The sequence below is a fragment of the Stenella coeruleoalba genome (assembly GCF_951394435.1).
Source record: "Stenella coeruleoalba genome assembly, chromosome: 9".
Classification (NCBI taxonomy): Eukaryota; Metazoa; Chordata; class Mammalia; order Artiodactyla; family Delphinidae; genus Stenella; species Stenella coeruleoalba.
In genome coordinates this window covers 54979367-55004110 of record NC_137155.1, presented here as the reverse complement: position 1 = coordinate 55004110, position 24744 = coordinate 54979367, and the positions used below count along the sequence as shown (strand labels likewise).

At 39.9% G+C, this 24744-nt stretch overlaps 3 protein-coding genes across 4 annotated transcripts in view; 2 read left to right on the top strand and 1 right to left on the bottom strand.

Annotated features, from left to right (window-relative positions):
- The window catches only part of SPMIP4 (sperm microtubule inner protein 4), a gene marked incomplete at both ends in the record, with an annotated part of 29873 nt that extends 18397 nt beyond the window's left edge, over nt 1-11476 (top strand). Inside the window, 3 exon segments of the mRNA XM_079931942.1 lie at nt 4352-4472; nt 4476-4533; nt 11106-11476. Coding sequence (XP_079788068.1) covers nt 4352-4472; nt 4476-4533; nt 11106-11476 — 550 coding nt within the window.
- LOC307191369 (uncharacterized protein) overlaps nt 1-19056 on the bottom strand; it is a gene marked incomplete at its 3' end in the record, with an annotated part of 547413 nt that extends 528357 nt beyond the window's left edge. Inside the window, exons 1-2 of the mRNA XM_079931381.1 lie at nt 18930-19056; nt 11369-11477 (exon numbers count right to left, since the gene is read on the bottom strand). The remainder of the gene's footprint in view (nt 1-11368; nt 11478-18929) is intronic.
- CYCS (cytochrome c, somatic) lies at nt 18902-24738 on the top strand. 2 transcript variants are annotated; one of them, XM_079931379.1, is made up of 3 exons: nt 18902-19243; nt 20611-20787; nt 20901-24738. In XM_079931379.1, the coding sequence occupies exons 1-3, from the start codon at nt 19015-19017 to the stop codon at nt 21047-21049; spliced, it is 555 nt and encodes a 184-aa protein (XP_079787505.1). In that variant the 5' UTR covers nt 18902-19014; the 3' UTR covers nt 21050-24738. The 2 variants fall into 2 exon arrangements, with proteins under 2 accessions (XP_079787505.1, XP_079787506.1); XM_079931380.1 differs by having other exon boundaries at nt 19155-19272; nt 20901-22164.
- Nucleotides 24739-24744: the final 6 nt, after the last annotated feature.

Here is a 24744-nt window from a genome sequence, read left to right as displayed (position 1 = left end):
CTCGGATCACCTTTCTGCTTGTAGCCTGATAAGTTCCAAAGTCTCTTCCTTTGACCTCAACTCCTCAAACATCCCCTTGGAAGAGCTGTGTAAGATTTTGATAAAAATCTTGGTAGACCTGCTCAACAGGGAAGATTGAGTTCAGAGACAGCCCATGCCTCTAACTGAATGATTCAAAGAGAAACTGAATTCCTTTCAAATGTGTATGTAGTTAAGTGAGTGTTTGATATTCTGCCTTTTCCTTATTATTTCTTCTCTATTTAGGGACTCTAAATGAAAAGTAATATTTATAAATCATTTAATATAACAGGAATATACTATAATTATATTCTACACAGTCTTAATTTAAAGGAGTAAATATACATTCTGGTCATTGTACTCAAAACTTGAATGGGTTACAACTTGAAAATTTAGTTGAAGGTATAATTTGCAATTTTTTTAACAAACAAAAATAACCTTTGCAATATATACAGGATATTAAATTAAATTTCATAATGTAATAGACACAAGACACGCGGAGTCCATAGCTTTCAGGTCTCAAAAGTAAAAAACATTTTCCTAAATCATTACCAGCTATAACTTAATGCTATTTGCTAGGAAATATACATTTCTAGAATCTGAGGGGAAGAAAATTTTGGCCTCAATCCCAAGTGATAAGAATTAACTGGGGCCTCTCCCTACCTTCCTAACTCCCACCTTTACCCCTTCTACACAAAGCGAAAATCCAGGACACAGACAAAACCAGAAGATCCCAAGAACTACCAATATACATTTTGCAGATTTACTTCCTATCAAGGGGACCAATCCCCAGAAAGAAATAGCTTATCGAATCCTCATTGTTCTTTTTTTTGTGATTTAACATGCTTTTGGCCTTTAGAACTTATTTTCTAAATTAACAAGTTAATCTCTACTTTTTGGTGTCTCTGTAACAAAAACAAGATATAATGAAAACAAATGTAATGGCTTTTGTTCAGGAAGTTCTTACCAACATCAAATTAGTAAAACATGGGGTCACCTTGCCCTGGACTCTGGCCTGGGGGCTAAATGCATATCAGCAGGTTATTCTCTGTGGATAAAGCAGTTAGCACAGGGCCTGGCACATAAGTGCTTTATTAGCATCATAGTTACTGTTGTAGTTAACAATATTTAAAGGCAATGTCCTCTGAGTATAATACCTGCCCATGCAGCAGTTACAATGTCTGAGGACCTTCCCAGATTACCTACTGAGATATTTTCTAGGGACAGTGGGCAGACATGACCGTTTTGTGAAGTACTCATACCACATTTCCTTAAACTGCATCAAGTCCATGGAAAAAGGTATCAGAAGTTCAAAATTTAATCCCACTGATTCCACATAACTACTGATTCTTACACCTTAGCTCAACCTGGCACATACTGGGAAGAACCCAAGAGAATCAAAATGAATTTTCTGCCCAGAAGAAGTTAATTAGCACGAAGACAATCTTCGCATTCTGATTTACTCCATTAGCCATTCTTTCTAGTGTGTTTTATGACTCAGTGTCTCCCGGCTACTGGACAATATTGGAAGCCCAGCCTTTCTCATTCATTCCTCACTGTCCCTAGGGTTTCTTTCTTCCCTGCTTCCTGAGTGCTCTACCTGAAGGTGAATGAGGCAAGCCTCCAAGGCTTTGCATGTGCAAGACCTCCCTTAGAACATGGGTTTTACTACACCACAGGAAACTCCATCCTTTCCTGACTCAAGTAGACTGGACACTCTCCATGAGCACAAACATGTTCGTTCCTGCTTTATTCACACAAACAGTTTGCTCAAACTATAAAAATGCTCACTTATTTTCAAACAGATTGTTAAGAGGAAATAATTTCCTCTCAGTTCACCATAGAAGCCATTGAACTGGACACTGGAAATATTTATTTAGAACAAATGAAAATCATTGTGTAGCAAATAAAATGAAATACAGCCAGTATTGCTTCGGTGAAAGAGCAGTCACTACACCAGTGTTTTCATGACTCCCAGGGACATCAGTCAGCTGGAATTCAGGAATGCCCTGATTCTGTGTTCTCCTGTCATCACAGCGTTGACAACCTTATATTCAATACCTTGTACCAAGCTGTCTAGTAGTTGATGTGGCACTTTTTAAGCAAAGTAAATAAACTGGAAAAGTGTTTAGTGACTAGTGGTAAAATAATGCTATACCCAATTCAAAAATGTGTTCAGGGCTTCCCTGGTGGCGCAGTGGTTGAGAGTCTGCCTGCCGATGCAGGGGACATGGGTTCGTGCCCCGGTCCGGGAAGATCCCACATGCCGCGGAGCGGCTGGGCCCGCGAGCCATGGCCACTGAGCCTGCGCATCAGAGGCCTGCGTACTGGAAAAAAAAAAAAAAAAAAAATGTGTTCAAGTGACAAGAGCAAGAAAACCGAATCACTTTACACAAAAACAAAAAGAGCTGACTGACCTCAGAAATGACTTTTGCCTAGAGTCCAGGCTTTTTCTCTTACAAATCAATCTTAACTTCTTTTTTTTTTTTTTTTTTTTCAATCTTAACTTCTTGTGGCGTCTGTAAGAGACCAGGAACTTGCTAAGAATCGTGAACTGCGAGGTATTTCAGAGAGCCCACCAAGATACCAAGGCTGCTAAATTCAGTACAGATTTGCATCAGCGTCATGAGAACACATGGCCAAAACAACCAAAAATGACTGGGATTGAAAAATATCATATGATGGAAAAGCAATGAGACATTTAAAAATATGTTTCTTATAGAAATTATTCTCATTATTTCATAGTCACACCATCCATAGTGACTTGCAGAAGCTATTATATAAACTCTGCCAATACTTAGATGGGTAATAGTGAAAGAAAAATTTCTGTAACAAGACACTAACATGAACATTTACGGCATAACCTGTACATTTATTTTGGCCTGGTAAATACAGACATTACACAGCTTTCCCATAGCTTCTGCGGGTTCTCACTATGAGCACTAGGAATGCAGTTCATCTTTGAAAGCCTTTCTCTAGCTCTTCTCCTTTAAGAGCCCAGAGCACCTGTACTCCTGGTGTGTGTTTCCTGTTCACTGCCTGCATGTGCTCTGTTGGAAGTCTGAATTCTCTCTGGTTGTATTTGCTGGGGGAAAAAAAAAAAAAAACAACGGAAATTTACTGTCTTACAGTTCTGGAGACTAGAAATTCAAGATGAAGGCTTCAGCCAAGTTGGTTCGTTCTGAGAGCTGTGAGACACCCTGTTTCACGCCTCTCCCCTGACTTCTAGCAGTTTGCTGGTAATCATGGGTGTTCCTTGGCTCACAGATGCACCACCCTGATCTACCTTCATCTTCACGTGGCATCCTCCCTGTGCGCATGTCTGTGTCCAAATTTCTCTTTCTTATAAGGATACCAGTCATATTGGATTAGGGGTTCACCTTATTCCAGTATGACCTCATCCTAACTAATTACGTCTGCAATCACCCTCTTTCCACATAAGGTCACATTTTGAGGTACTGTATGTTACAACTTCAACATACACATTTTTTTGGTGGAGGGACATAATTCACCCACTAACACTGGTCTTGGATTTTTTACTTTATTTTCCAATTATATGTAACATTTCTCTATTCCATGGACTTCCTAATCTTGATTCTCTTCTAATTTAGACAGCTCTCACACAGTTTTTTTTTTTAAACCTCTCCTAGTTCTTTTTAAGAACTCTGCTAGTTCTTCAAATGATAGGAAAATTGTATCCCCATGGCCTTTTTAAATTGTTGGGGATTTTTTCCTTTCAGTATATGAGCTATTTTTGGCTTTTTGATTTCTAAACAGTACTTACTGTGTACACTGTGTATATAAACAGGTGGCATATTTTGTTGATTGAGTGCTTAAAGAAACAGATGACCTGGTTGAAAGGTCAGTCCAAGATGGTAAAGGATCATTTTGCACATTGAAACTGAATGCCTAAAAGGATTCTATAAAATAAAGTACTGGGATCCTCTAAAAACAAGGGGCAGGAATGGAAAGCAAAGAGAAATTCTTCCTGTAATGTTCCAAAAACTACAAAATTCATATATCTTCCACTTCATATTTTTATATCAGTTGCAAAAGTTATGCACTGATAAAGAATTCAGTATGATTTATTTTAAAAATAAAACTTATTTTTTATTTATCTAGAAAAATTAAGAAAATTTCGTATGTTTTATGGTATATATTCCACCAGAATGCTAATTCCATGAGTATAGGCACTTTGACTCACTGTCATATCCCAGGGATTAGAACAGTACCTGCCACAAAGAAAGGGTCCCAATAAATATTTGATGATTAAGTTGTTTCAATTGTACTTCTTTGTATTCTGTTTTGTTTTGTTGGCTCAACTAAATCTCAGAGAAATCTGCTGCCCGTACCTGCCTGAACACCTCTACCACACACACCGCTCTAGCAGAGCCACGTTCCTGATGTCTCCATCACCTGAGGGTCTCTACACTGGCATTAAAGCCCAAAGCCAATAGCCACTTCCTCCCACTGTGCCAGCAAGGCCTTACGATGCAGCAGTTTTGAAGACAAGAGGTAAAATGTGATTTGAAATCAGAACAGCATTAATTCTTTTTATATTTGGAGTTTATTCAATAATAAAATTAAAGAAAGGACCCCATCACAGACCAATGAAATCAGATTCTCTGAAGATGCCCTTTTCTTCTTTAGACAGAGCTTCCCATGATAGAACCAGAAACTAAACGTTGTAGAATTAGTTGTTTTTATTCTACTTGTATTTTCAATTTTTATTTCCTTACCATTCTCTCTATGGTTTAACTTTTAAAAATTCCATCCTAGCTCAAGTGATCAGCACAAAGGTCAATGTTTGGTTCAGAGCATCAGAGTCTAGACATGGGTGTAGCTGTTGCGATAAAACTGAAAAGATCATCATTGAAATAAGACTCAGGAAGTAATGAGAACAATTTGATCAATTCCTCTTAACACCTTGGAGTGTCTTTTCGTGGATGCAAACCTTGGGGTCTTCCCAGATATGTTTCATTAGAAAGGATGGTAAGCTCATACACTAGCCATCAATTCCATCCCACACTAGACACCTCAAAACAGAGAAGAAACCTATGGAGAAAGACAAGATACTAGAGGGAAGATAACTGAAGGTGACAGAAGAGGTACATGGTAGACAGAGATAAATATTTGTTGAATGAATTTAGGCTGTGAGGTAGGTAAGACACAAGAACTGTGCTATATAATGCAGCTCCTCTGTACATGAATATTTGGACCCAGATATAGGAACACAATACTGCCATCATCAATATCAGCATCAGCATCCTATTAGGAGGCAATAACTTTTGAGAGATATTATGGTGGAGTGTTTAAGAGCATGGACTAGAGAGTCCAACTGCATGGGTAGCATTCTGGCTCTGCCACTTACTCACCATGGACCATGGGAAAGTTCCTGAACTTCTCTGCCTCTACTTCCCAATCTGTAAAATGGGAATATTTGTACCTACTTCACAGATAACAGAGATTAAGTGTTAGCAGCTACTATTCTTATTATATACTCTGCTACCATATAATGATTCTGTATGTGTACAGCATGCTGAACCTTTCCATTGATAAAAGGTAGTGAAAGCTGTATCAAATATATGTATATATAGATACATACATATATAGGTATGACACTAAATGATACATACATACATATACATGTATGTATGTATGTATAGGATGTATACAAGATAGGATATCTAAGCAGTTGAAATTTTTATGATCTTATTAGGTAAATCATCAAAGTAAACTAATATTTTTCAATCCCTAAATTAGATAATTTCTGAAATAACATGAAATGCATACAGTTAGGAAGAAATCACAGAAATGTGTGTTGAGTTTATAAAAACACTTTTCAGTGCAGTTGTAGACCAGGGACTGAAGAAGTAGCCAAATCCAACCAGAAGTCAGAGAGCAAGGGGACCCAGGTGATGCAGTTCTTAGATAACAATGTCCTAAGGCAAAGAAGGAGGAAATGGATCTATAGAGGCAAAAAGAGGACAGCCAGCACAGTGACTCCTGAGGGCTGAGAGGTGCAGCTCCCTTCCCCACTAGGCTACCAGAAAACTGACAGACATCAACTCTCCAGGAGAAAGAGTTCCCAGCTAAGGTTGAACAAGGCAATGCTCTCCCTTCTTGCCTCAGCTCTCATATTGTAAACATGTGTCCTTTTTGCAGTCTACTTCATGCCACGTTTTTCACATTTTGTGCCCTTTGTTGGTGATTTTGCTGGGTAAAATGGCCCAAGATAGTGCATGTGCACTGTTCCTAAGTGCTGGAAGTCTGTGATGTACCTTACTGAGAAAACATGTCTGTGCTTCATTCAGGCTTGAGTTCTTAGACTTGACACAAAAAACATGATTCATAAAAGAAAAAACTGACAAATTGAACTTCATCAAAATTTAAAACTTTGGCTGGTGAAAGGATGAAAAGATATGCTATAGACTGGGAGAAAATATTTTGCAAGCCATATATATAACAAAGGACTAATATCTGCAATTTATAAAGAACTCTAAACATTCAACAGTAAAATAACAAACAATCCCGTTAGAAAATGGGCAAAAGACATAAAGAAACATTTCACCAAAGAGGATACAAATGGCAAATAATCATTTGAGAAGAGATTCAACATCATTCATTAACCATTAGAGAAATGTAAATTAAACCACAATGAAATATCATGACACATCTATCAGAATGGCTAAACTAGGGGCTTCCCTGGTGGCGCAGTGGTTGAGAGTCCGCCTGCCGATGCAGGGGACATGGGTTCGTGCCCCGGTCCGGGAGGATTCCGCATGCCGTGAAGCGGCTGGGCCCGTGAGCCATGGCCGCTGAGCCTGCGCGTCCGGAGCCTGTGCTCCACAACGAGAGAGGCCACAACAGTGAGAGGCCCGCATACCGCAAAAAAAAAAAAAAAAAAAAAAAGAATGGCTAAAATAAATAGTGAAAACACCAAGGGCTGGTGAGGATATGGAGAAACTGAATCATTCAAACATTGCTAGCAAGTGCTGGAAAATAGTTTGCCAATTTCCTAAAAACTAAACATGCAACTTCCATATGATCCATAAATTGTACTGATGGACATTTATCCCAAAGAAATGAAGACTATGTTCACACCAAAACCTGTACATGAATATTCATAGTAGCTTTGTTTGTAATAGTCCCAATTGGAAACAACCCAGATATTATTTAATGGATGAATGGATAAACAAATTGTGGTATATCAATATAATGGAATATTATTTGGCCATAAAAAGGAATGAAGTTCTAATATATGCTACCACATGAAGGAACCTTGAAAACATTATACTAAGTGAAAGAAGCCACAAAAGACCACATACTACGTGATTCCATTGATATAAAAATCCAGGATTTAGTAAGCTATAGAGACATAAAATAGATTAATGGTTGCTTAGGGCTGGGGGATTGGGGTGATATGCATGGGAGGATAGAGGGGCAGAGGAGTAATAATTAAATATATGGGTTTTTCTCGATGTGATAAAAATGTTCTGAAATTGACTGTTGTGGTGATTACTCATATCTCTGACTATATTAAAAATCACTGAATTATATAATTTAAATTGTATGGAATGTGAATTACAGCTCAATAAATTATAAGGTTAAAAAATAAATTTGTGAAGGGATTACAAACTTCTTTGAAACACAATGAAGTATCTGTTAACTGAAGGGAGAATACTGAATTGAAATGGGTTCCCTGATTTTAAAGGGGATAATAGAATCCCTGGTTAGCAAAAGCCAAGCTTACCACTCACTTTCAGAGGCAAAATGGGAATGGCTACTGTAATAGGCAGTAGGATGGGAGGGTAATCAGAGGAGTTTGATACTGAAGGATGTTGGGCACTGCTCAGTTGCTCTTGGGTTACTCAGGATTGAAACAGACAAGCAGCACACTAAGGTCTATGTGTTGTGTATAACAAAAAAACATTAAAACTAAAAAGGATCCAACTTGAGTCACCAAAACAGAGTCATAATCCCTTGCCAAAACTCAGGTCAGAATTACTTCACAATTCCTGAGCATGATTAATGAGGGTGAAACTGATTAATGAGGTGAGGAAAGACCCAGCAAATAACAAGTATCTATTCTAAACCTTCTACCTAAACTTTCACAAAGAGATCCAAGGGATAACTGTGCACTGCAAAAAAAGGAAATACCTATTCATCTCAAGATTATTAAGCAATGGTTCTTACTAATCCCTTTAGACCCAGAAGACCATTGTGAGCCACCAGTCAGAGGAGGGAGGCCAGGAGGGAGGCCAAGTTTACTTCTTGATGGAGCTGATAAGAACCAAATTGTAGTTATTTCCCCAGTTCTTGAGTGTGTCTTTGGAACAGATAAACTCAGCAACTGGCAGAATCCCTTCTTTGGCTCCCTAACCCATAAAGAAAGAAGAGGTCAGTGGAAGTATCACTGTAATAAGGAAGAACAAATCTGACTCCATATTGGATCTGTTTCTTTTACTTTAAGCTTTGAATTCTATTGCCATTGCTACAAGTTAATCACAAAAGGGATGTTGCCTATAAGCTTAAATTATACATGATGGCATACATCTGAGAATCCTGCCTTCCATGTAATGAGCGTTAAGCTAAAATTTGTTAATTTAACAACAAATTGTTTTGCTCACAGGAAACATCCTGACCAGGCCTATCTGTGAATGGCTGCAGGCAGGAAGAAATTAACACATCCCCTCCAGAGTCTGACCAGAACCAGGACTTTACCCCCTCCCCTTTTAGTATAAAAGAAGCCTGAATTCTAACTCAGGGAAGATGGTTCTTTGGGATACTAGTCCACCATTTTCTCTGTCTGCTGGCTTTCCGAATAAAGTCGCTATTTCTTGCCCCAGCGACTCGTCTCATGATTTATTGGCCTATCATGCAGTGAGCAGTATGAACTTGGACTCAGTAACATATTGAGCACCCTCTCTCCCCAAAATAAAGTTAATGTCAAATCTTGCAGAAGGGGGTGAGGAAGGCACACTAGTATCAGGGCCACCATCCAAGACTTGAAAAATGCAGGGGTAATTATTCCTGTCACATCCCATTTAGATCACCCATGTGGCATATTCACAAGACAGATGGATTTAGGAGAATAAGAATATATTATTTTAAATTTAATAAGGCTATAATGCTAATTGAAGCTGCAGTTCCATATATATACATAAGTATACTCTTTTTCTGTCCTCCAAAAGAATTTATTAGTTACTGGGATTATTTCTTCCTTAAATGTGTGGTACAATTTACCACTGGGGCCATCTGGGACTAGAGTTTTCCTTGTGGGAAGACTTTAAATTATGGATTCAATTTCTTTAATTTTAAAGAATTTTTTCTTTTCTATTCTTTTTTAAAAATATTTATTTATTTGGTTGCACCAGGTCTTAGTTGCAGCAGGCAGGCTCCTTAGCTGTGGCTCGCTGGCTCCTCAGTTGTAGCATGTGGGCTCCTTAGTTGTGGTATGAGAACTCTTAGTTGCGGCATGCATGTGGGATCTAGTTCTCCGACCAGGGATCAAACCCAGGCCCCCTGCATTGGGAGCACGGAGTCTTATCCACTGCACCACCAGCGAAGTCCCCTCTTTTATTTTTTTAAATAGTATTATTTGTTTGCTCTTTATTCCTATGTCAGTTTTGATAAGTTCACTTTTCAAGGAATTTTCATTTGATCTAAATCTTCAATAAAATAATGCTCTTTTTTTCAGTGTCTACATGATTTGTCATTTTTCACATGAATTTTTAGTGCCTTTTTTCTTCATCTTTCTTATCAGACATTTATCTGTTATATTACTCCATTCTTTTACTTTCAAACATTCTTATGCTTTAGATACACTTTTGTAAAGAGCAAATATTTGTTTTTAGAAAAAAAATTTTTTTGAAATTGTTTGTCTTAAAACTATAGAATTAGACTTCCCTGGTGGCACAGTGGTTAAGAATCCACCTGCCAATGCAGGGGACACGAGTTCGATCCCTGGTCTGGTAAGATCCCATATGCTGCGGAGCAACTAAACCTGTGCGCCACAACTACCAGGCCTGCGCTCTGGAGCCCGTGAGCCACAACTACTGAGCCCACATGCCACAACTACTGAAGCCAGCACGCCTAGAGCCCATGCTCCACAACAAGAGAAGCCACCACAATGAGAAGCCCGCGCACCGCAACAAAGAGTAGCCCCCACCCGACACAACTAGAGAAAGCCCATGAGCATCAACAAAGACCCAATGCAGCCATAAATAAATAAATAAATAAATGCTTTAAAAAAAAAACGACAGAATTTAGGGAGTTCCCTGGTGGTCTAGTGGTTAGGATTTGGTACTTTCACTGCCGTGGCCTGGGTTCAATCCCTGGTCAGGGAACTGAGATCCTGCAAGCCACGTGGCCTGACCAAGATTTAAAAAAACAAAACAAAACAAAACAACAACAAAAGACTACAGAATTAAGTTCATTTAATATAACAACTGATCTAATTGGGTTTTACTCTACCATCTTACAATGTGGTGGGTTTTTTTCCTGCCTGTTTAAGTTATTTTTCTCTTTTTTCTTGTCTTTTTAAAAAAAATTAAATACCACTTTATTTTTCCCATTACTTTGAAAATATACTATTTTAATATGATATATTACCTTATTAGTTTCCCTAGAAAACAGGGAATTCCCTGGCAGTCCAGTGGTTAGGACTCATCACTCTCACTGCCAGGGGCCTGGGTTTGATCCCTGGTCTGGGAACTGAGATCCCACAAGCTGCATGGCCAAAAAAGAAAGAAAGAAAGAAAGAAAATATACCCTCTTCCTGGAAATGCAAGGATCTTAGAATATTTCAATTTTATTTATTTTTCTATTGACTTATATACTATTGCTGTCATGTATATATTTCAACTACAAAGGACATTACTCTTTGACCAGTGTTCATTTGGATTCAACCACATATTTACCTATTTTATTGCTCTTAAACACATTATTGACTGGAGACATGTTAATACATTTTTAGAGAGTGATACAATTAACATCACCATGCGAAGTTGTTAGAGCTTAACATTTATCAAGGGTTCATTATACAACTTGTGATTGTTGTTATCATTCACATTTTGCTCCATTAGGTTTTTGTTCCAACCTTGTGTATATTATAAAAGTAAATTTTTCAAAAATGACGCATCACAAAATTTTGAGTGAAGAGGAATTTTTCAGTGAATTTTATGCAGATACTTTCTCTGATTGTCTCAGCAACATATATAATAATGTCTCAGAAGATGATAGTTCTTCGGAATATAGTTCTGATTCCGACGATGTGAATATTAGGCCAAGAAAAAGACAAAAAGCCTTAGTGATTGGTTCTGATGTGGAAAGTAAAAATGAAACTCACGGTGCTAGAGAATGCTCCTTTGCTTCTATAGAAGAGTGGACTGAAGACATCTCACGAAAATTAGAAGACTTTACAGGTGTGGCAGGTGTAACTATTGAATGTAAATAACCTGCAAAGTAATAGTGAAATAACAGAATTAATTTTTGGCCAGCCAAAATAAAAATCGCCGGTCATGGGCATTAGTTTCTGCAAAAATCCCCTGGTCAATAGTGAGTTAATCTCGGGACTTCCCTAGTGGTGCAGTGGTTAAGAATCCACCTGCCAATACAGGGGACATGGGTTCGAGCTCTGGTCCAGGAAGATCCCACATGCCGTGGAGCAACTAAGCCCATGAGTCACAACTACTGAGCCTGCGCTCTACAGCCTGCAAGCCACAACTACTGAGCCCGCATGCCACAACTACTGAAGCCTGCGCACTTAGAGCTTGTGCTTCGAAACAAGAGAAGCCACTGCAATGAGAAACCTGTGCACCACAACAAAGAGTAGCCCCCGCTCGCTGCACTAGAGAAAGCCCACGTGCAGCAACGAAGACCCAACGCAGCCGATAAATAAATTTATTAAAATAAATAAATAAAATGCCAATACGATCATGTATTTTAAAAAAATGAGTTAATCTCTAACTTCGTCTCTGATCTCCCAATCTGGAATCACTCTCCTTTTGTCTAAAGAACACCTTTCAGAATTTCCTTCAGTGTGGATATGCTGGTAGCAAGCTCAGTTTTTGTTTGAAATGTCTTTATTTTTCTTTCATTCTTAAGAGATATGTTTGCCAGATAAAGAATTTAACTTGACAGTTATTTTCTTTCAGTACGTTGAAGCTATCCATATACTGTCTTCTGGCTTCTGTTGTTGCTGTAGAAAACTTAACTGTCTAAAAGGTCTTCGAATGTGTTTTTCTCATTTTGCTTTAAGTTATTATCTTTGTCTTTGGTTTTTTACAGATTTGGGAATCACAGGGTTTCTTGAATCTCTGGACTTATATCTTTCAAATATTGCTTCTACCCCATTCTCTCTTCTCTCCTTCTGGGACCCCACGAAAAGTACATTATATGTTAAAACTGTATCCTCTTAAAATTTTTTCTTTTTTTTGTATTATTATTTTAACAGCAGTTTATTTATTTATTTATTTTTGCTGTGTTGGGTCTTCATTTCTGTGCGTGGGCTTTCTCTAGTTGTGGCAAGCGGGGGCCACTCTTCATTGCGGTGCGCAGGCCTCTCACTATCGCGGCCTCTCTTGTTGCGGAGCACAGGCTCCAGATGCGCAGGCTCAGTAGTTGTGCCTCACGGGCCTAGTTGCTCCGCGGCATGTGGGATCCTCCCAGACCAGGGTTCAAACCCGTGTCCCCTGCATTAGCAGGCAGATTCTCAACCACTGCGCCACCAGGGAAGCCCTGTATTATATTTTTAATCTTGTATTCTCTTTTGTTTTTATCAGTTCCAAAATTTCTATTTGATTCTTTTTCACATTTGTTATGTCATATTTTTTGAAAATATACTTTCCAGTTCCCTTCTAAAATTTTCAAGCCTGTCTTTTATCCCTAGAACATAATAAACAAATGTTTTATAGTCTGTCTGATAATTCTAAAATCTGGAGTCCCTATGACCTCTTCCTTGCTTCTGCTGGTTCTCACTCATATTGTGTATCTAGTTATCTTTCTTTCTTTGCCGAGCACTTTATCTTAAAACTTTATTGTAGAAATAATTTGAGATCTAGTCTGATTTTATCTTCTTCCAGAGAGAATTTTCATTTGGTTTTGCCAGGTGGCTGAAGGCAACAGAATTCCTTATTCCATATTCAAAATTTTAGGTTTCCCTTGGCCAACCAGAAAAGAAGTCAGGCTACAGACCTCGTAAGAACAGTTTTCCTTCTAGTTCACCCTCACACCCAGGGTGTAGCCCTTTGAAATGCTGACCTAATGCAAGAGTTGTTTACCAGGTACCAGGTTCCACAACCTCTGCAAGAGCTGAATTGATATTATAGAGATATAGGTAGATATCTAGATATCTATAGATAAATAAGCATGTGGCTATTACCACCCAGTGTGCCCAGTGATCTCTGCATCATAATATTTACACACTTGGGAAGGCCCCTCCTACATTGTACCAGCGTTAGTCTCTGTGACCAATGGTAGAAGTGATGGTATATCATAAGATTATAAACGGTTATAAAAGACTGGCCTCTGTCTTGGGTTCTCTCTCAGTCTGGGGGAAGCAAGCTTCTACAGTGTAAGCAGTCCCAACCAGAGGCCTTCAGCCAAGAGCCGACAAGGAACTGAAGCCTGACAACCATACAAATGAGCTTGGAATTGGATTCTCCAGTCCTATTTGAGCTCTCTGTCCAACAGTTTGTGACTACAAACTCCTGAGACCCTGAGCCAGAATCAGAACACAGCTGAGCTGCTTCCAGATTCCTGACCCACAGAAATTGTAAGATGATAAATATGTTTGTGTTTTAAGCTGCTGAGTTTTAGGGTGATTTGTTATGCAGTAGATAACTAAAACACCCGGCTTTTCAAATTGTCTTCAGCAAAGAGTTCGTCTGCATTAACTACTCTGTTGTTCCTGGAAGCAGAACTTTTGACATTCTGTTTATTTTTCTCCTTCCCTAACATCTTCAGGATTGGGTAAATTTTTAAATTCCATTTTACCTTTAAGTGTTTCAGAAGTTATACACTCTATTCCTATCCATTTAGTGGTTATGCTTAAAGTGTTAACATGACTACTTCAAGAACAATATACTGAACTTAAAACTAAACTCTGATCATACTCTCCCATCTTAAATGTTATAGTGAATATTTTAACTACTTTGGCTTTTACTTTCCAAATTAAACATTTTTATTTTTTATACAGTTAATGTTTTCATTAGATTTATCCACATATTTACTTTTTTCACCCTTCCTTCTTGAATTTCAGGCTTCCTTTTGGATAATTTTCTACCTTTTTTGAAGTACATTCTTTAGAGGTTTTTCTAGTAAGAATCTGTTGGTGATAAACTCTCACTTTGCTTTTCTGTAAATATTTTTTGCCTTCATTCTTGCATAAAAGTTTAGCTAGATACATAATTCTGGCTTTACACCTATTTTTTCAATCAGTTGAGATGTTAAGGACTTCTATTTTTTACTCTACTCTTTTACTTTACTGTTCAGCTACTCTACTGACTTCTGGTTTTCATTGTTGCTATTGAGAAACCTGTTACACGTCTATTTGTGATTTTTTAAGTAGATAATATTTTACATCTGATTTTTTTTTTTTTTTTTTGGCCGCACCGCATGTGGGATCTTAATTCCCTGACCAGGGATCAAACCTGTGCCCCCTGCAGTGGAAGCAGAGTCTTAACCACTGGACCTCCAGGGAAGTCTCTATACCTGATTATTTTAAACACTTCTCCTTGTCTTGAGGGTTCTGATGTTCCACCAACATGTGTCTTAATGTTGATTTTGTTTATCCTGCTTGCATTCATGTGCTTCCTGAATCTGAGACTCATGTCTTACATAAGTTTTGGAAAATTCTCAGACACTATATTGTCAAACATAGGCCTCTCCTCAATTTTCTCCATTTTATTGTTCTGGAACTCTAAATAGACCTCCTTGTTCTATCTTTCCTATGTCTTAACTTCTCTAATTTCTCTCTTCTATAGTCTACCATTTGTTTTCTATATTACCTTTAGTAATTTCTTTATATCTACCTTCCAGTTCATTATTCTTTCATTTGTGTCTTTTTTTAAAAACTGTTTTTAAAATGTGCTTTGTGGCCCATTCTTTTGAGTTTTTAATGTGGGATGGCTGGCCATATTTATTTATTTTATATTTTTTAAAAACCAATTAATCTATAATCCAATCACTCAAATATTATCAAAAACCTCCATCTTCCTATATGCTCCTCCTCATTCCATTCCCTGGCCTGCCCTCTCAGAATTACAGTATGTATTTGTGTTTATCATTTCCTTTAGTTGTAGCTATGGCTTAGATTTGCTTGTCCTTGAATTTTCTATAAAGCTTATCATACTATATTAAGTTTATTTCAATGATTATAACTTTCATTTATCCAAGTTATCTTTGGCTCTTTTTAAAATCTGCCACATTATTTTTGATAGTCCCTTGTTTGTTGCACGTTTTTGTTTATCTAAATGTTTTCAATGTCATTTCATACTATACGTTGTAAAGATAAATAAAAATTATTTTTTCTGTTTATAAAGGAAAAAGAAACCATTTCCGCTCTTTCCCTCCTTCTAAGAGTGTTTCCTAGGAAAATCTAAAGAGCCTAAATTCTCACTCTAACCTTTTGGAATGTAAATAAGTCTCTCTGAAGGCCTGGGCTTCAACTGTTTTGAAATGTAAACACCTCGGAAGATACAGCTTCACCTTGAGAGCTTAATGTAGGTGTAACCATTTGTTTCTCAGGAAAATAAAAGTTTTATTTTTCTTTTGAATGAGGACAACTAATTAAACAAATGGCTACCACAAATCCCAAGTGAACTTAGGGTGAAGGAATGTGAAAAAAGAAAAACTTAACTAAGAAGGATCTGGCCACAAACTGTGATGTCAAATCCTCCTATGGAAAACAAGTTACTATTAATCCAAATAATAAGTGATAGTCGTGCTGCCAAATGGAAAATAGGGTACTACTGATCCCAAAGCCTCATGTTATATGCTAGCTAAAAACAGCGTGAGAGAAAAGGATTATAATTAGCTTAGCTGTATAAATTGTGTGAGGTCTTATTCTGATTTGGTAGTTTCTTGTGGATTACCTATATACAGCTATTTTATAATGTGCTTATTCAACAATAAATGTGTTTGCTTTCTTTCCACAGTGATGTGAAGAGGTCTCTCTTTGTTGATAAGGTTTTTACTTCCCCAACGATATCTAATAATTCCAACACCTATGGACTGTAATTTTTCTCTTTGTTGTTTCTCATCATCATCTCATGCTTGGCATTTCTTAAGAGTGTGGGAATTCAAGGGGCCTCGGTTGAGACATTCCTCTGGAAATTTGAGTTTGTTTTTGCCAGACACCAGAATACACTGCCCATACACAACTACTTTGCTCATTTTTCTGCTAGAGGTTCCTTAGACCATGCAGGTAAAATAAAATCAAACCCTAAACCTGCATGAGGGCAGACCTGTGGTTATGAATTATCAGGGGATACTTTTTCCTCCCACCCAGTACCTAAGGCCAAACCAGACAAGACTAACTTGGTTCTTCCCTTTGCCAGTAAAGCAGACTATATTTTATCCTTTAGATTCAAGTGTTCTAGTGTTATGCAGGGGTCTCAGCCAACCTTCCCCTCCCCACTCCCCCACTCCTCCCTTGTATAAGCTTTACTTCTATTCCACAGAGCAGCTCTTAAAACCTAAGGCTCTTTCACTTCAGCAAACGTCCATAAGGTGGCTCTAGAAATCAGCTATGCTTATCACAGTTTTCAGTTCTTATTCCCTGCCTCACCCCTGCCCCCAACCAGATTCCCTCACTTTCTTGCAACCTCATTATAGTTTGATTTGAGGGGGTGGTATTTTACTCGATTTTTTTCACCACGAAGGTTTTTAAAAATATGTCACCCATTGTGTTGCTGGAAGGAGAAATCTAAGGCATTTGTTTTATAATGGTTATACCTCTTACCAGCCACTACTCTAGGAAAAGATGGAGGTAGAGAGAACAGATATATGAGTATGAAACAGAGCAACTTGCAGAATATTACTGTTCTCCTCAACTAATTCTCTCAGGTATCTTGAATATACTGTAAGCACTATGAATCTCTTTAGAACCTGAATACATGATATTAAGCACAAATTTTATGGTATCTGCTTTACTACAGGAATGTGCCAAGTGTTCATTTTTGCTCTTGTTCTCTTTCTCCTCATTTTCCCAATACTTTCAATAACAAGACTCTTAATCCACAATTTCCTTAGTTAAAAGTATTAAGAACTTCTGTTTCTATTCTCCCCCTCATAGGAATAAACCTGAAATGTCAATCAATTCACTAGGCCAGTTGATTTATTGCTACTTCTACATGACCTGCAGCACCAGCACTATGCTGTTACTCCCCATCAGTCCATTGAACAAAGACTAGTAACTTCTGATACCACAAACACAGAAGATTTTAATAGGACAATTACCTATTTAAGGACCAAGTATTCCTTTAAGGGATATGGGCGGCAATATCAGGACTTGGCTTCAGAAGTATAGGCTGAATTTGCAAAGTGTTGCTAAGCTTGGTCTTTCAAAAACTTGGGTACCTAGCCAAATGAGCCTACTTCAGTAGTACACTTAAACACTACCTTGGTCCCCTCCAAAAGGCACAAAATGTCTTGAATATTCAAGTTGTGATTTCTGCTCTGTTTTATAGCACACTTCTGTGGCAGCAGTGTGTGAGATTAGAGAGAGGGAAATGGGAAATCGGGACACAGTTAGAAAACAATAAAAATAATCTAGTCATATGGGGAAATAAGTGGTCTGGAGCAAAAATTATAGGAACTGTGGTTTAAGAGGGATCTGAGGCAATCTAGGTTAACCTCCTGGTATCTATTGCTTAATCTGGAGGCGAGAGGAAGATGGTAGAACGTTAGCTCCACCAGAGAAGAAGTCCCTACTGATTTACTCCACGTTTCTAGACAGTGCCTGGCACATAATATGCATTCAATATACACTTGACTGAATGAATACGGCAGCGTTAGACAGAATATGGGAAAGGAGGAAAAATGCATTCGAACTCGGGGGCTTAATTTGAGGGAGAAGGGAGTCGAGAAATTTCCCACTGACAAAACGGAGCATGTCAGGAAGGGGAGCTAGTTCTGGAGGAAAAGTATGATTACTGGAAGTTGTAGTGATCAAAACTGCATTTCTAATATTAGAATTAGAATTTCTAATATTAGCTACCCAATAAGGGGTTATTTATCTAAAGGCCAACCACACTAGCTTACTTGAACATGACCTTCGCCTAGGTTAGCTGGGATGCAAATTCTCTCTAGATTTCCAAGAATTCTCTAACCACGTAAAAATGTTTCTTCCTGGAGGCTGTTCGCACACACTCCTCCCTCTTTCTGCACACAAACGCGAGAAGCAGGTGTTGGCAGAAAAGAAGCCGGCAGCTGAAGGACCAGAGCTATAATCCAGTCTCTGCCTCAACTGCCGCACCTGCCCCTGTCTTCTGGGCTCCACCAAGGGGAGATTTGGAAGAAGATGACTTAAAGTCACAGGGTGTAAGCAAAACCAGAACAAGGTCAGGAGCTCGTGTCCAACTCTTTAACTCCTGGTTCCGGGTTATTTCTCTGGGGTGCATCTGGCGCCAGCCGCGGAAATACGACCGAGTCTGGGTAAAGGTCGCCAGGTGAAGGGATGATAGCCAGGAGACCTCTACGTTTGTCAAAGTTGACCGTCTCCCTCTAAGCAGGCAAAACGTGCGGCTCAAACAGCATTAAGTCAACCAGCAGGAGACCCGTTACCTTACAGGCTAATGCCCTCGATCCACCCCTCGACTCCGCTCCACCCTCCCCGTCGGCACGCGCATGCACCCTAAGGCCCGAGGTTGACGTCAGCCCCTCCCGGCACAACCTCGGTGTCGTACCTCTAATGGCCTGTCGTAACTGCCTGGAGGGAAAGGCCGGGAGAGGAAGGGCATTCACGCTGTTCCCCTCACAGTAGTAGCAGGTATGCGCGCGCGCAGGGTCCTAACTCAGCCCCGGAGACCCGAGCCAATGGGGCGCGGCGACGTCACTACGTGTCAGTTCGCCGGGCCGCACGTCAGGAGGGCAGAGGGCGGAGCCAGCTTGGTTGCATTTTCACCCGTACTTAGGCGCGGACCGGCGTGTCCTTGGGATTACAGAGCGGGACGTTTGGCTTGTGAGCGGGAACGGCTTAGTCGTACACGGAGAAAGAACGGTGGGCGCGGAGCGCGGAGGCCACGGCAGGCGAGAAACCGAGCCATGAGGGCGCGCGCCTGCGTGGGGGGCGCGCGGGTGGACTGAGGCCCGTGAGCGGGGGCCGGGTGGGGGACAGGGAATGGGGGGCCCTGGACTGCGCCCAGCCCGGCGGGCTACGGCGTGAGGTGGGGCGGGACCCTAATTAGGTCGTGGCGTGGTTTCGGTCAAGGTCCTGTAAGCTCGGAGGCGGCTTGTTCGCGGTTCCTTCCGAGACGCGGGCCCTCCGTTGTCGGGACTGCGGGGCTATGGCAGTGATAGACAAGATTTCCTCCGGAGTGAGGGCGGGAGTCGGTGGACGCTGCGCAGCGCGTCACGTCCTCTTTCCAAGAGAGCAAAAGCTGCTGCTCTTCCAATAAGTCATTACTTTTCCTGGCCACCTGTCGCTTCCCCCCTTAACCTGCTCAGGCACCTCGGAGAGGTAGGTTTCATCACAGTGTCCTTGAAACCGGCTTGGATGGATGACCTCGTGGTCTCCCCCGGGGATCCCAGAGCTGGAGAATGGGCATTCCCGGGGAGACCTCAAAAGCCTGCTGCTGGCCTCCCACCCACAGCAAGGCAATTTAGAGGGACCTGAGCAGGCTGAATCAACCATTATCTCCCTTTTTGTAAAAATGTATTTTGCCTTATCTTCAGAGGTGGCTTTAAATTGTAGTATGAATAATTAGACCGCCTTAAAAGTTGGAATTTTGGTGGTTTGGGTTTAATATATTCATAGTTCAGCTTATTCAGATTTGTGACTTTGTGACCTTGATGTCATCTTTTGAAATGGTTTTGAAGTAGGTTCCTAATTTGCTTTCATCACGTATGTCAACTGGAAAAAAATGCACAAAGTAAGAGCTGTAAGTTCTGTTTGGGGCAAAATGGGGACCAGAGACTGGGAGACAGCATTTCTTTTTTTTTTTTTTTCCTCGGCCCCAGCATGTGCTTGTGGGATCTTGGTTCCCCAGCCAGAGGTTATTTATCTAAAGGCCTCTTTTGCCAGTTTTTCCCAGACCACAGAGTGCCTCATTCCTGATCTCTACCCTGAACTTTTCAGGATGTGTTGAAGGTCAGCAGCTGCAGTGGCTTGTGCCTTAACGCTTGTAGAAGCAGATGTCAAGTGTCAATTTTTAGTTGACACACACTCAGAGACGTGTTTTTAAGGAAGTTCTTCCAGATAGTGTTTTTTGTGTTAAAGAATCTTTTGCAAGTGAACTAAGTAAAACAAAATTCAACCTGGTATATAATGTCATAAGTTTGCAGTGCGTTAGTGGCTGGAGTTGATCATTGGTTTACACTTTTTTTACTTGGAGAAAAAAATTAATTAATTGAGTCTTTCACTTTTAGATTTAAAAATGGGTGATATTGAGAAGGGCAAGAAGATTTTTGTTCAGAAGTGTGCCCAGTGCCATACTGTGGAAAAGGGAGGCAAGCACAAGACTGGGCCAAATCTCCATGGTCTGTTTGGGCGAAAGACAGGTCAGGCTGTCGGATTCTCTTACACAGATGCCAACAAGAACAAAGGTAAGAGGCGGGCCATTGTTAACTAACACAAGCACAAATTGCATGAATGTAACCTTTGGTAAACACTTTTTCAAGAGTGTGACATACTTAACAATACATCCCTCCTTGTTTAGGCATCACCTGGGGAGAGGAGACGCTGATGGAGTATTTGGAGAATCCCAAGAAGTACATCCCTGGAACAAAAATGATCTTCGCTGGCATTAAGAAGAAGTCAGAAAGGGCAGACTTGATAGCTTATCTCAAAAAAGCTACTAATGAGTAATAGTTGGCCACTGCCTTATTTATTATGAAACAGCTGTCTCATGACTTTTTATGTGTACCATATTTAAATTGATCTCATACACTAGAATTCAGGTCATGAATAGCTGATGTAATATTTCTGTCCTGATTTAAATAAGATTGGCTTGTGGCTAAATGAATATGGTCAGCTTTTTGAATTTTGATAGTAATTCTGGTTCAGCAAGTACTGTCAGTGTTTTCCCCTTCTAAAGAGATGATTAAACTTGAATAAGGAATGTTAAACTTTTCAGGGATATGGTGAATGCCTTCTCAAACCCTATAGGAGATTGGTTTTATATTTAGATTTCTATAACTGGTTATATTAATATATTTAAATATTGAGAAGCTCCCTTCACTGTCTCATAGACCAGCAAGATTCACCTGTGTTTCAAGTTGTGTTCATTCACCTGTTAAGGCAAGGGCTGAAGATACACTGACAATGTCCACTTTATCTTTTTGGTCTTAAATATGCCAATTTAATTAAAATTCTCCATCTAAAATATTGCGTTTTACTTAATGAAGGGCATTTTAGTGTGGTTTATGTATAGCATCAGATAAAGAATATTTAGTACTTCTCACATTTTAGAGATGATCTTTAAGATCAGATGTTTTTAAAATTCACTGTGACATGATAGGTTGGGAAACTTGCTTGTGAATTCTTTACAAAGTCAGACTAAGTTATAATTCAGGATTGTCTTTTAAACAGGTATTCAGAAACACAACTGTAGAACTACTGTAGGTATGTGATTGGTAATGATGCTTTTGCCAACTCAGAAGGGTTAAGGTAGAGGAGCTCTATCATTAGCACAGATTTGTAAATTATCTGATCATAAGGCTTGAGAATTAAAAACAAAGTCACAGATCATGATTTTTCTAATGTGCTTGATTTAATGACATACCAAGATGGTTGAAAAATATAATACCTCAAAATACGCAGCATTGTTACTAGTCATAGTACTAGATTGTGTTTACTTGGTCTTCTAGGACAGCCTGCCCTAGAACACTTCAGTAATCCACCCGGTTTCTTTGGCCAGAATGAGCACTGCAGCATTTATGCCAAATATAGAAAGAAGAATGTGTTTCTGGCCATAGTTTTGTGGTATGTATAGTACATGGTTGTAGTATATATACTAAATTATTTCATATACAGTTTGTGCTGTACATGTTTAGAGTAGTCCCTAGAAATTTTATGGAATGGTGAGCTTGAACTAAGCCATAACGAATACTGAGAGAAATTCTCGGTGGGGGAAGTAAGTCTGTGCCGGTGGTGAGAGCCATCTCTTTGTGTGACAGTGAGGAAACCAGGAAGAAGCCTTATCAACAGTGATGGGGATGAGTACGTAGGCCTGTAAGGCCTGGCAAAGCACTTTGTAACTTGTGAATCTTATTTTTAGTCATTGGAGAAATGTGAGAAAGTAGTCAGTCTGGAAACATGTGCAGAAACAGTTTGGGGAAGCAAAAGAAAGCCTGCTGTAATTCAGGTGATATCCAGAGATGGTGTAGCAGTTAGCTTCTGAGAGAGTTCTGGACCAATATGGGAAGACATGGAGACCAGGGAACTGATTTATTTCTGTGTTTCCCAAGTCAACTAAGGCCTATGCTGGCAGAGAATTGCTGAGTCCCTGCTGCTTTCTAGGCCAGTTGTACTCAATAAGTGCCTCTAGTGATTTATAAGTTCCTATAGTTAATTCAAAAGAAGGGACATTCCTAGCTGTAAGGGGTGTGTGCTCTCTTAGAAATAAAGAAACCCAAAAAGCTAGCACTGTATAACCCACATGTCTTCATTCCTAGTGTCTCTTCATAGGTGGCTTGGTGAGTAGTATCAAAAGTGAGAGCCAGGTGTATTTAAGAAGTGTTTCTTCCAGGTGCCCCCTATATTCTGGATTTTGTCTAGAATAGCACTATCCAATACAACTTTCTGTGATGACAGACTGAATACGTGCTGTCCAGTTAGCCACCAACCAGGTGTAGTTACGGAATTTGGGTAGTGTGGCTACAGAACTGAATTTTTAATTTTATTCAGCGTTAATGAGTTTAGGTTTGCGTAGCCACATACGGCGAGAGTGTTAACAGCACAGGTCCAGAACTAGAACCATGCGTGGTCTATAACAAAAGTGCTTCCTCTGAACTCTTTGTTTTCCTAATCTAGGATTCTTACACTAAGTGCCCTTGAATACTGATTCCAATTCCTGTCTCTAAATCTGATATGTTCACCTTTATAATTTTACCATACATTCTACATATTCCATTCATAAGTTGGCAATTTATTTTAGTTAGGTGTTATTCTCATGGTATGTAGGGATACACCTTTTTGTCATCCTTTTCCTCAAACTTTTCTTCAGTTTCTTTTTTATTTTTTTTTTTAAATTTATTTTTGGCTGCTCTGGGTTTTCGTTGCTGTGCACGGGCATTCTCTAGTTGTGGTGAGCAGGGGCTACTCTTCATTGCGGTGCACGGGCTTCTCATTGTGGTGGGTTCTCTTGTTGCGGAGCACGGGCTTCAGTAGTTGTGGCTCATGGGCTCTAGAGCTCAGGCTCTGTAGTTGTGGCACACAGGCTTAGTTGCTCCGTGGCATGTGGGATCTTCTCGGACCAGAGCTCAAACCCGTGTTCCCTGCATTGGCAGGCGGATTCTTAACCACTGCACCACCAGGGAAGTCCCTCTTCAGTTTCTTTATAGACATTATATTGTACCTTTTCGCTTTAACCCCTAAAGATTGTTGTAAATTGAAAAGGGTGTGATGAAATTCACATGCTGTCTATGAAGAGGCCTTACCAGTGGCTCGCCCTCCCCAGTTGACTAGGCTAAAGCTATTTCATTTCAGTCAAGGTCACACAAGAGTAAACCAAAACCAACTTAGCTACAACTTAGCTTCATTTCTGGTGATGAGATCTTCTGGCTCTTCATATTAGAGTACCTTGAGATACCAAGTAAGATTGCTGGGCACAGAATAAGAGTGGCTATTATGGTACAGTTCATACAGGCAAGGCTGATACCTATATGAACTAAAGTTAGCTATTTTAGTCACATTAGAGGTCTCAGTATTGGAACTGGAAGAGATCTTAGAGATTCTTAGAATCCAGCTGCACTATTATACAGATGAGAGGTGAAATTAACCTTTTTTAGGCTCAGGGAACTATGGGAACTACTCAATTGAGCTGGACCACTAACAGGACCTTGTAGTCCAACCTAGCAAATCACAGAGCAGGGGAACTGAGGCATACGGCAGATACCTGGGTTTGGAGAGGAATAGGGTTAGTAACACCTATTAGTAACTCAGTCCTGAAACACCCCTACAGTGAGCTGTGACACCTTCCTCTTGAGGGGCTGAGGTATGCTGTGGGCAGGAGGCAAGTAGCCTGGGGTGGGACATAGCCCATACCCTTTCCAGAGTGTTGCTCCCTTCCCACATGTGAGGAGCCCTCCTGCCTGGGAGCTTACTTGAGGGGTTCTGGACCCAAAGTGACCATAGTCAGGTGCTCTTGCTCCAGTGACCTGGTCACAAAGTCCTCACTTAGGGGAGGGGAGCATGCCCTGCCTCCTTTTCCATCCCTCTGGATTTGTTACCATTTTTCTTGCACTCAACACCTGCCAATAAAGATTGTCTACACTGTAAAATAGATAGCTAATGGGAAGCAGCCGCATAGCACAGGGAGACCAGCTTGGTGCTTTGTGACC